This window comes from Pinus tabuliformis, chromosome 2_1 (genome assembly GCF_031772625.1).
Source record: "Pinus tabuliformis cultivar Carrire ecotype Pingquan chromosome 2_1, CPIR1, whole genome shotgun sequence".
Taxonomy (NCBI): Eukaryota; Viridiplantae; Streptophyta; class Pinopsida; order Pinales; family Pinaceae; genus Pinus; species Pinus tabuliformis.
The window spans coordinates 573,230,509-573,243,820 of NC_142299.1; the positions used below are offsets into that span (position 1 = coordinate 573,230,509).

At 31.8% G+C, this 13,312-nt stretch overlaps 1 protein-coding gene across 1 annotated transcript; it reads left to right on the forward strand.

Moving 5' to 3' along the window:
• The first annotated feature begins 1,336 nt into the window (after positions 1–1,336).
• On the forward strand, positions 1,337–5,280 carry LOC149201750 (beta-glucosidase 22-like). The gene is made up of 13 exons (XM_089399812.1): positions 1,337–1,907; positions 2,018–2,081; positions 2,151–2,209; positions 2,307–2,382; positions 2,484–2,555; positions 2,636–2,723; positions 2,830–3,091; positions 3,559–3,674; positions 3,786–4,006; positions 4,185–4,213; positions 4,314–4,416; positions 4,516–4,624; positions 4,724–5,280. The coding sequence occupies exons 1-13, from the start codon at positions 1,749–1,751 to the stop codon at positions 4,971–4,973; spliced, it is 1,608 nt and encodes a 535-aa protein (XP_089255938.1). The 5' UTR covers positions 1,337–1,748; the 3' UTR covers positions 4,974–5,280.
• Positions 5,281–13,312: the final 8,032 nt, after the last annotated feature.

The window sequence follows — 13,312 nt, forward strand, 5'->3', positions numbered from 1 at the left end:
ATATATTTGGTTTGTGATTTAGATTACACCTAACATCTATATATTATGAAAAATAAACTCAAAATTGCTCTATAAAAAAATAATAACATAAAAGTAAAATGAAAGTTTCTTCCAATAATAATTTTAAAATATATCAACCAACATTAATACTAATTTCCACTCCATTATTAGTAAACCTTTTATCCATAAACCTATATTTTCTAATAACAAAATTCTAAAATTTATTATTATTAGAAGAAAAACTATATACAAAATTAATCTTATAAATTAAAGAAACTTACTCCAAAATTTGATGTAAAATTGTGATAATAATCCAATCCCAAAGGCAAAGAATGGTTAAATCATAAAATTTAAGCTGAAAATGCTTTATGGTTCCATTCCAAGCCATCCTGGGGTGCCAAAAGGTTCGCCATAGAATACTACATACTACCATTTTCTATACTTTTGACTTTAACATGCGGGGTTCTTTTGGAAGCCAATTTCATGTTTATTTTTAGATTTTGGAAAGATTCTAAAACTTGGTAGATAAAAATGATTTCAGGAAATTGACTAATGATTTCAGGAAATTGACCTTATTTTTTCTAGAGAGGTTAAAATATTTAGGAAATCAATTATTTTTATCTAATTTTAGAATATTTTTAAAATTTGTAATTGAAAGATTGTAACTTATTTTTTTTGGAGAGATTAAAAGATTTGGGAAATCAATTATTTTTATCTAATTTCAGAATATTTTTAAAATTTGTAATTGAAAGGCTGTAACTTATTTTTTTTGGAGAGAAAAAAATATTTGGGAAATCAATTATTTTTATCTAATTTCAAAATATTTTTAAAATTTGTAATTGAAAGGCTGTAACTTATTTTTTTGGAGAGATTAAAATATTTGGGAAATCAATTATTTTTATCTAATTTCAGAATATTTTTAAAATTTGTAATTGAAAGGCTATAACTTATTCTTTAAAAGTATTTTACCTGTACTTTTCACTTTGACAGTCACTTGACCTGCTTTGCCTTTGCTATTTTTATTTTGATTATAAATTTTGAAAATATTTTAAAATTTGTCAAATGCCTTTCAGAATATTTTTAAAATTTGTAATTGAAAGGCTGTAACTTATTTTAACTTATTCTTTAAAGGTATTTGACCTATACTTTTCACTTTGACAGTGACTTGACTTGCTTTGCCTTTGCTACTTTTATTTTGATTATAAATTTTGAAAATATTTTAAAATTTGTGAAATGCCTTTGCTAGTTTTATTTTGATTATAAATTTTAAAAATATTTTAAAATTTGTCAAATAAAAATGAGTTAGGCAAACATTTCAGAAATTACTCATCTGCATCCCATTTCAAAATATTTTTGAAATTTGCAATCTAGTTCTTTACAAAATTTCCAATCAAGTTCAGCTCCTTTCTGATACTTTTCACTACACTAAAATTAAGTTCAACGCGTTTCAGATACCTTTCACCGAGCTAGGTTTCTAGTTTTTAACTTCCAAGTAGAGGTGACGTTTCTGATACCTTTCACTGAGATCACGTTTTTAGTCTTTCACTTCAAACGGTGGTGGCGTGACACTTTGCATTTTTAGTTTTTGACTTCAAGCACTGGTGCCGTGATACTTTGCACTTGTGTTGCGTTTGTTTATTCTGAATCTAAGTTAATCATGACTGTCAATTACGATAACTAAAGGAGTAGATTTAGTTTTTAGTTCAGGCAATAAATTCCATGGATTGCAAGACGAAATAATTGTCAGTATGCCCAAGATGGAGGCACTGGTCTTTTGGGCGTTAATAGCAATCCATTGTTTTAGTCATCATAATATTCAAGTGCATGGATTGCAATCTAAGTTGACGATCAGCAGAAGTGACTTCCCTTCAAACTTTATCTTCGGCGCAGGAACATCTGCTTACCAGGTCCCTCAACCCTTACCTCAATCACTTCTTGTTTCCATGTTGCTGCATAAATATTGCGTATTTATATAAAGATTTGCAATATATTACTTGTTTCTGCATGACACCTGCAGATTGAAGGCGCTGCAGCAGTAGATGGCCGAAAGCCCAGTATTTGGGACACTTACACCCATGCAGGTAGGCTCAAAAAACTCTTTTCACAATTCAAATTTTTAACATCGATGTTAAACATTGAATAATTGACAGGTTATATGCCGGATGGAAGCACGGGGGATGTAGCAGCAGATCAATATCACCATTATAAAGTAATTTCTAATGCTCCTATCTTTTGAGTGAAACTTGACATTTGGAGACCTTATCGGTTATAATCTCCATTGTCACCTGGATGTTATTGCTTGCCAGGAGGACGTTGGTCTAATGAATGAAATGGGGTTAGACGCATACAGATTTTCCATATCCTGGTCTAGGGTTATACCTGGTAACACAGACACATGAATATTTCTTAATGTTCAATCGACAAAAAGTTAGCAGTAATCTGTTTATTGAATTCTTTTTAACATACTGGATGCATTCCTGCAGATGGAAGGGGCGCCGTGAATCCCAAGGGGCTTGAATACTACAATAATCTTATTAACGAACTTATCAGCCATGGTAATATACCTGACCTTCAAGGCCTCTGAGAAATGCTAAGGATATCGTTGCAATGCTATTGATGGGTGCAATTTTCGCAGGTATTGAACCGCACATCACACTATATCACTTCGATCTGCCCCAGAGTTTGGAAGATGACTATGGAGGATGGCTTAGTCCAAAGATAGTGTAATTCTCTTCCATTTCATTTTACTATTGATAAACTATAATAATTCACAATATATTCTCTATCAAAAACACAAATCACAGTTTGTAATGGCATGTTTGGGTGCAGGGAGGATTTCAGAGCATATGCAGAAGTTTGTTTTAGAGAATTTGGCGACAGAGTGAAGTTCTGGACAACTTTTAACGAAGCCAATGCATTTACCTCTGCTGGTTATGATTTTGGTTTCTGGCCACCCAAAAGATGTTCTTATCCCTTTGGCTTCGCGGGCAACTGTAGTGCTGGCAACTCCACAGTGGAACCATACATCGCTGGTCATTATGTTCTGTTATCTCATGCAGCAACCGTAGAGCTTTACCGACGGAAGTTTCAGGTTCTATACTGTAATCATGTTAATGATTTTGTTTTTCTTTCATATGATTGATATCTTATTTGCCATGTATCCAAAATCCTGCATAAATGTTTATTGCTCCAGCAGCAGCTAATATAATAATTGACGCACTGGTTTTTTTTATTGATCACATAAAACTTATAAATTTGAGGAAGGATATTTAACTTTTTCTAATTAGCTACTCACTTTTGAAATAATAATTTGACATTTAATCACACATTAAAATATTCAATTTTTTTTAACTAGCTATTAACTTGAAATAATAATTTGACATTCAACCACACACTAAATTCGATTATAACCACACACTAAATTCGATTATTATTTAACTCGATTGACTCAACATTCAGTTAATTGACTCTTTCATTTTAAAATCTCCCTGATTGGAACTTTACAAACTGGTTTGAAGTATCAAAATGTTTCTTTGATCTTTTTGAACATATCTGCAGAGCAAGCAAAAGGGCTCCATCGGCATCTCGATCTATGCTGGGTGGTACGTACCCATGACAAACTCGTCCGAGGACATTGCTGCGACTCAAAGGACCATTGATTTCCATTTTGGTTGGTAAGACTTTACTTGGAATCAGCAAATGCAATAAACGATGATAAATTCACTTACTGTTCTCTGATTAAATTTCATTATTGTGATGTGCGAATTCATTCTCTGACTGAGCAGGTTTATAGAACCTGTTATTTATGGAGATTACCCTTCTTGTATGAAGAAGATTGTAGGCTCCAGATTACCTTCTTTTACCAAACAAGAATCCGAAAAGCTGAGGGGATCCTCTGATTTCATTGGTCTCATCCATTATACTACTATCTATGTTTCGGATTCTCCTAGTTACAGGGAACTACACAATAGAGACTATTTGGAAGATTCCTTGGCAACTACATCATGTATATAACTGCGGTTAACATTTTTAAAAACTCCGTAATAGCCACAATTTATCTTTCACTAGTATTAGAATTTCAAAGGAAAAGTATACAACTTATACAGACAGTTTCCTTTAGCCTTTATTGTATATATATTATAGCAGGATTTGGATTCTGACGCATCTAGATATCATAAATGCAGTGTATAGGAACGGCGTCCCTATCGGTGAGGTAGGCATCTGTGTATTTTGTAAGTTAAATAAATGAATTTCTATCTATTAAGGTTACACTAATGCGGCTTCGTTTTGTCGTGTTAAAACACTAATTAAAGTTGTCAGCTGGTGGGCTTCCCGTTGTTCCCTGGGGGATGCAACGATTATTGGAATACTTCAAGCAACACTATGATAACCCCCCCATAATAATCTACGAAAATGGTACTTCCTGTGCTTATATTTACTTTCATGTCGGCTTTGACGAATGTTGAACTGCAAATTTTATCACTTCTTTTAAATTGTGTTGTGATCTGTGAGTAGGATACGCCATGCCCAACATGGAATCTCTTGCACTTTCGGATGCATTAAATGATAAGCCCAGGATAGCCTTCCTCCATGACTATCTCGAAAGCTTGCTCGCGGGCATCAGGTACGTTAACTGTCACGACGCAAACTTAGTCGTTCTTGATAGATTTGTCCTTTTATTAATCCATTGGAAAACTTAGTAAGTTGGGGTGTGAGTGTGTAGGAATGGATCAAACGCTCGTGGGTACTTTGTATGGACTTTGTTGGATTGTTTTGAGGTTTTATATGGTTATCAGCTCGGCTTTGGATTGTACCATGTTGATTTCAAAGATACAAATTTGAAGAGATATCCAAATCTTTCTGCTCGTTGGTACACTGATTTCTTAAAAGGAGACCAAAATCATCAACTGGTCGGATCTTCTTGCGGTGGCCGTGCTTCTCCGGAAGAACAACGATCCATTCAAGAAATTTAATCAATATCGTATAAACTCCAGAGTACATCGGTTGATTGCCGCTCGTCTTATTGCTTCTCCCGAAGAAAACAAGAATCTATTCAAGAGTATTAGAATGTGAAATAACCAAGCCACTGTATATGGTATAGGACACTCTTTATAAGTGGAAGAATGGAAATGTGGCTTCAGCATTTTCATAAATCTGTGTATGGGGCAAGCTACTGCATATCATATTTTTGATATTGGAAGACCGAAAATTGTTAAAAGCTTTGTTGTTAAGGGAATCGAGCAATAGATAGAATCCTAATAGATAGAATTCTGATGATGAATTATATTTACTGGTTGGATGATGAATCCTATTAGTTGGGAAGTTGGTGGACAAAATATTTTCCATGTGATTTTCATTTAAAAATGTTTAATAGCTTAACCATTATAATATGTATCACAGAAGTTTAAAGAAATTTAAATTAAGAAATAAAATTTTGTATTTGTTTGAGTTAGTATCAATGCAGTAGGGGCTCACTCAATACTTGATCGATTCCAAAATATCATCACAACGCTCCATCTAAGTTGAGATGAAAGTGGAATCTTTAACATTATTTTGGAGAGTATCTACAAAATTTGGCTTCAACCATTAGGTTGATTATATATTTTAATTTATATTGTTAGATTCTAATGTAATTTTTAAATATATTTTATATTTATATATTTTAATTTATATTGTTATATTCTAATGTAATTTTTAAATATATTTTATATTATAATATTTTTCTTTTCTTTTATTTTATTATGAGCAATTGAATATCAAGAACAATTTTATGGGAAAACTCTTGAAGGATCTTTCCTTACAATATTATGATGCTGGGATCCATTTTGAGTTTCACTTTCGGTTGAAAACAAGTTTAATCATTTTGTAGGAAAATTAAATCTTTGTATAGTGATTTATCTAAATGATTGTGCATCATTTGCTTTTTGTTTTATATTTATTATTTTTATTATTTCTATGTCTATAATTGTTTTCGCTTAATGTTATATTTAAAAATAATAGAATAATATTTATATTAAAAAATAAAAATAATAATAATAATTAAACTAATATTGGCTATAATTAAAATATTTTAATTTAATTTAATTTTATATTAATTTTTTATAAAGATAAAGTAATTGGAAAAATAAAAGTTTTTTTTTGGTATAAAGTAGACATGTATTTTTTTCACTACTTAATATGGAGTTCATAGAAAATAATACTAGGGCAATTGCACCAGATGTTGCAAAGCAAACACAGTAAGGCATAATTTTGAGAAGAATCAAACATATAGAAGATAACTGAATATAAAAATTTGTAAACAAAATGTCATTCAAAGCTAGAAGATAAAGAGAAATCACTTAGGTTATGCCAAATTTACAAATTCTATAACCTTTCCAACATAGATTGCTTCTCAATCTTCAAATATGCTATTTCAAGTTCCTATAAAAAATATTTGATAAAAAAGATGCTCATTTTTAATATTGAACTTTCTCACTTGATCAAAATCTTACAGTATTTTACCACTTGCTCTTAAGGTGATTGGATTTGCCTTTGCTTGTCCTTGCTTAACTTCTTTTGAGCATTTGGACTAGTTTGTGACACTTCCATTCTCAATACTCTTAAAGATCGAAGCTTTGAAATTGATCTGGGTAACTCCTCTAGATATTGGCAACTTGAAAGGTCTAGTTCTTGCAAACTATTTACCAGATCACCTAGCTCTTGAGGCAATTTCTTCAATTGTACAAACCTCAATCTCAATACTCGCAAATTTTTGGGTTGTCCAAGACCATTGCAAGAGATTTTAGAGTCATAGGGATTTATACACTTTCTGTCAAATTCGAACTCGATGTGTCTAAGACTCGAAGGCATCTGCAAATTATGCAATTAATTATATGTAATGATTGTATAAAAAGTAATAACACTGCACATGAGATAGAATTCTAGTTATTCCAAGTAAATTGAGATGGGAAAAAACCACCAGGATTACTATTTGAAGTGAACTTGCTTGAATTACAATTGATAAATGCTATGGTTTGTAACATAAATGTCTCAACTCCTTGAACTTCAACACATTGAAAGGGAGATGAGAAATTTCTGCTTGAAAAAAAATTCAACTTTTCAAATATTTTCTTACATTGGCCATGCACCTCATGTAAGGCTCCAAGTCTAAGAACTCTCAGCGAACTGTACATTAAGTCTAGTTTGGAAGCAGGTATTGATAATGGAGAGTGATCTTCACTCAACCATATCCCTTTGATCCTTCGAATGTCCTAAATGCTATTTTTTCATATAACAGAGTCAGTCCTGAATATTAAGATACCCATATTATGAAACAAAACTATATATGAACTATATTTAAGTTACCATATTGTAAACCTCATCTTCCCTCTAACATAAAAATCTTGAATTTTACTTGCACTAGTGAATCTCAATCCCTTTGTCTTCTGCTTACCAATCATGAAGATTACATCATGCATCCTTGCGGTCATGTTTGTGTTTTTGGTTACAAGTGCTCTCTTTTCTAGTTGATTCAGTGCAACTTCTCCCACAATATTTGCAACTGCTTCCCAATCCCATCCATGAAAAAATGAGCAAATATCAAGAAATGGATCCTTCAAAGTCTCTGCAATATTTTCATAAGCAAATACGTAGTGCACTATATCCTTCCTGATATCACCCTCATCCTTCCAGTTTTTTTCCTTCTCTTCCATCACTGTAGCATACACTTTTTGTTTTTCTTCCTCGGAGCTTATGTATCCTGCTACTACTTCCAAAAGTTTTGGAACCCCACCACATATCTTTATAATGTCATCCAGTTGACTAGAATTTATCTGCCTCTTTGTGCCATCCTTGTTATTACTGAAAACTTTTTTTTAGCTGCTAAAAAACTCATGGCTTCTATATATGAAAGTGGTTTCATAGCATAGACTTTCCTTTTCACTGTGCATGCCTTAAGTACATCTTTTTCCCTGGCAGTGACAAGCAACCTCAACTTTTTTTCCTTCGCCATATTCCTAGGCAAAAGATGATCCAACTAATCTGTGTCCAAAACATGGTCAATATAAATAAAAGCTACCTCTTTCTCTAACATCTCCTCAATTTGTATTTGGCCTTCCTCATGCCTTCTGATCTCTGGTATTTCTGGCTCCTCTACCATCATCAAATATTTCAATGTACATGTCTGCAACTTTACTATATCAGGAGTTGATGTTATGTTTTCATACAATCTAACAAAATCATATTTACATGCATCTATGTTTTCATTGAAAAACCGTGTAAACACAACATCTGGAAGGATGGTCTTTCGCATTCCATCAAATCCATGCAAGATAAATGTGACTGCGTTTTTGTTACTCTCCCACTCTAGAAACTCAATAACTTATTTCAATGGTTTTAAATTCCAGCTGTTTGTAACATTATTTAAACGATAAAATATCAAAAAATTTCACGAACTCCAACATAATAATACAATAAAAATATTTAAGATGATCAATATTTCACTCAGGTGTCATAATTTACCTTTGTCTTTAGGGTATTGTGGTTATTGTAGCTCCCCTGGTTTTTGTGGGTGCACTATGGCATAATAAATACACGAATCCATTTGGATCTGCATTAATAAAACTGGATTAAGAAATTTATTTTTAAGGGCCTATTAGATAAAGAGGTATGTAACATACATTTTAAGTTGAATTTAATTTAATTATAATTCTCTGAAATATTTTTGAAATATGACTAAGAAAGTGAAGCTTTTGAAATATTTTGAAAATTTTAGGAAAAATTAACAGTTTCATAAATCTGATTAAGAAAAAAAAGGTGAACTATTTAACTTTTCCATTTCCAAAATATTTTGAAATCATAGACATAGAAAATAATTTTAACATCCATATATACATTGCATTGCTATTCTAATAGAGTGGGTACCCTAAATACCAACTTGGAAAATTTTGAAGTGTCCATTTGAGTGCAACAAACAATAGAGGCTTTAACTATCAAAACGGTTGCTTCCTTAATTAAAGCCTGCATCCCTCCTTTCAATCTAGGCTGTTCTTTAAGTTTTTTAACATGTTGGGCTAATATATCCATTTCTTTCAATAGAGACAACCACACCTCTTGATTAGTACAAAGTGTTTCGTAACACTCCAAAATATTTTCCATTACGAAAAAACTTGTAGTAACCATGTGTTCCATTCCCATACCCTAGAGAAAACCTCTAATAATTGTGGTTGTGTCACTTGGAAGAACATCTTTATGTATATCAACAAATAGAAGTAAGAGCATTTACAGGAGGTTTGAGTAAATAAATGGTGATGGTTTATGATATGGAATCTTTGGAATATATTTAATACTTACAACCACATTAATTCCTTTGGAAAAAAACACCTTTTATTTGATGAAGCTATTTGAAGCTGACCAGTAATCTTTATGAGCCTTGGGCTTTGGCCGTTTATTTTCCCTCTTTTTCTCCTGGAACAAAAACAATGGAAGAATCATTCTTTTAGCTATCTCGACATAAAAAAATGATAATAACACTGTAATTTAATAAAGAAAGTGTAATTAGTGCATTTATATAAATTAAGTGATACCTATATAAATATCGTACCATTGAAGTTAAAATGTAAATCAATAATTTTTTCTTAAAAAATTGATTAATGATCAAAATTAAAATTTTATCTAATTCCTTATAATGAATGTTGATTTCTGGTAGCATCGATGTGCTATAAATCTCAAATTTGCAGGGAGGCTTAAACACATACATTCTCTAATACCCAGAAATCGTTTTGGAAAATTCTCTCTGGAGACATTTTTATTAAAATAATTAATTATTTTTAATGAGACCTTGAGTCTAGGAAATTAAAATAATCAAAGGGTATTAATCTAAATTGTGAGTGAAACTTCTAGAAGGAGATGCAGATCGAGTCCAAATGATCTGAGCCATTGATTAGAATCTAATCTGGGTGGTTGGTTCTCAACTGGAGGATTATAACAAGGACATCAATGGGCATTTGGAGAACACATTGAGTGAAAATTAGAAGATCGATTTTCTGAAGCAGAGCAGCTGTTGGTAAAAATTTCGAAGTGATCTTTTGCAGTGAGGGGCAGGGATAGTATCCGATGGGTAGTTTTCCTAGGCTGGAGAGTACAAGGAAGAGAGGACATAATGACGTCCAAAGAGAGGCCGACGTTGGCCCATGCAGTGGCAGTGCAAAGCCTAGAGGGAGTTTGAATTCCTGCTGAGGAAATTGAGTTTCAAAAGTCGAGAGCCAGAGTGTGAGACCGAGAGGCTGGAAATCAAAGTTTTTGGCCAGCAGAGGGTCCGAAGGAGGAGCAACGCAGTCCCCAACAGAGGTGACATAGAGACTGCATGGGGTTGACGCAATTTTTTCTTTTCCCTCCAAAATTCATAACTCTTGTTTTATTATTTTAACTATTACTTTATTATTTTTCTTTAGGAGACCACTTTTAGGCTGAAATTTCCTCTAAAACTTCCTCATTGTATATCTTCACGAGAGAAACTTTAAGATGACCATTAAAGGAATTAAGAACTTTGGTGATATTGACATCATTGAATGGATATGAAGAACTAAGAGATAAATAAGGTGGCCCCATGACTAAGTGAAATTTGGGAAATTTTGTTGTTTTGACATGAATGATAAGTAGTAAGAATCATGGATGATAGGCATCATGTGAAAAACCACAAGATATCTATATCATAAAAAATAAACGCAAAATTGCTTTAAAAAATGATAACATGAAATAAAAATTACCTCGTGAAAAATGAAATAACATAAAAATAAAACAAAAATTTCTTTAAAACAATAACCTTAAAATATATCTATGAAGATTAATACTAATTTCCACTCTATTATTAATAAACTTTTCATCCATGAGCTTATATTTTCTAATAATAAAATTCTAAAATTTATATTATTTATAGAAAAACAATATACAGAATTAAACTTATGAATTGAAGAAACTGAGTGAAAAATTTAGTGTAAAAATTGTGATTATGTTACTAATAATGCAATCACAAAGGCAAAGAATGTTTAAACCATAAAACTTACGGTGAAAGATCACATTAGGGTAAAACAGTGAATGATTTATGGTTCCATTCCAACCCATCCCATAGAAGACTACATAAACGACGCATAATTTTGGCTGTACATGCTTCACATCATGTCATGGGTTGGTAAAGGTTCTGAAATTTGGTGGATAAAAATGATTTGAGGAAATTGATCTTAATCTTGAAATATTTCAAAAATCACTTATTTTTATTAAATTTTAGAATATTTTCAAAATTTATAATTGGAAAACTGTAACTTATTCCTTAAAATCATTTTACCATTTTTCTGTACTTTTCACTTTGACAGTGACTTGCCTTGCCTTTGCTATTTTTATTTTTATTATAAATTTAAAAAATATATTAAAATTTGTCAAATAAAAAATAAATTATATAAATATTTCAGAAATCCTTCATCTCCATCCAATTTTAAAAATATTTTCGACCTCCACAATCTACTTATCTCCAACAATTTTTAAAAATATACTCATCTCTATTAAATTTTAAGAATATTTTTGAAATTTGCAATCTAATTCTTTTCAAAATTTGCAATCCAGTTCAGCTCCTTTCCAGTCATTTTCAGAAAGATTTAAGTTCAACGCGTTTCAGATACCTTTCACCGAGCTAAGTTTTTAGTTTTGAACTTCACAGTAGTGGTGTTGTTTCTGATACCTTTCACTGAGATCACGTTTTTAGTCTTTCACTTCAAACGGTGGTGGCGTGATACTTTGCATTTTTAGTTTTTGACTTCAAGCACTGGTGCTGTGATAATTTGCACTTGTGTTGCGTTTCTTTATTCTGAATCTAAGTTAATCATGACTGTCAATTTAATCATGAATTCCTTCAAAATAAATTTTCAAACCAAGCTCAAACAAAAATTTAAGAAAATCTAGACACCTTTTTTCACTTTTTAGGAGCTCAATATTGCCTCTGATGTATCTCTGTATTTTCCGATCATCTAGTTCTGAATTTGTGACCAGTAGTAGCCATTTGTGTCCTCTTTCCAATGCCACAAGTTTGACCCAAATTGGATTCTCCAAGGAAGAGTTATGCGAAATCTCCCACAGTGACTTGATTATAGACTAGTTCAGTAGAGCAAACTTGTACGACGTGCTACAAGTCACTGTTTCGACCTTTGGATCTGAAAAATGCATACAAGAAACTACAGTCCATCCTATTTCTGTACCTTCTTACAAAATTTCAATCCGATTCCCAGAGAGAAAGTTATGACGATTTTCCCCAGGTCACCTGTTTGGAATGTAATTTAGGAGTCTGCAAAAAGACCAACTTCCTCAGATCATATTTCCGCAAATATAGTGCGAAAAGCTCTGAAATTCGAACCCGAGGTTCAGCGCGATTTATTCTCAAATGGGATTTTTTTGCAACTTCTGAAACGTCGTAGGAAAAAAGTTATAGCGATAATTCCACGATGACCTGTTTGGGGCAGCAAAACCCTAGAATCCAAAGCTCTCATACCAAATGTTATGAAACCAGCTCAAGAAAAGATAGAAAAGATAGATCAACGCTTTAGAATTCAGCCTCTTCGAGGGGGCAACCTCCTTTACATTACATAAATGAACAATTCTTGGATGATACAAATGACAAAACCTCCTTTCTATATATAGGAGTCTAAGGAGTCACAATATAATCCAGCGGACCTAACAATAATAATATAAAGCCACAAAAATAACAATAGAGAGATTCTATGGGGCACAGTAATAACAATATGGGGGCAATAGCGGAACAACAATATTAATAAGGGTTATAACTACAATAGTAATGGGGTAATCACTAGTATTATAGGGACCCAACACTCTTGTTTTATTATTTTAACTATTATTTTATTATTTTTCCTTAAGAGGCCACTTTTAGGTTGAAATTTCCTTTAATGCTTCCTCATTAAATATTTTCATGGGAGAATTTTTAAAATGACCATTAAAAAAATTAAGAACTTTATTGATACTAGCATCATTGAAAAACTATGAAAAACTAAAAAATAAATGAAATGACCCAACTATTAGATGAAATTTTGCTTTTTCAACGTGAATAATAAATAGTAAAAATCATAAAAAAATAAACAACATATCAACAACCACAAATATATTTGGTTTGTGATTTAGATTACACCTAACATCTATATATTATGAAAAATAAACTCAAAATTGCTCTATAAAAAAATAATAACGTAAATGTAAAATGAAAGTTTCTTCCAATAATAACTTTAAAATATATCTACCAACATTAATACTAATTTCCACTCTATTATTAGTAAAC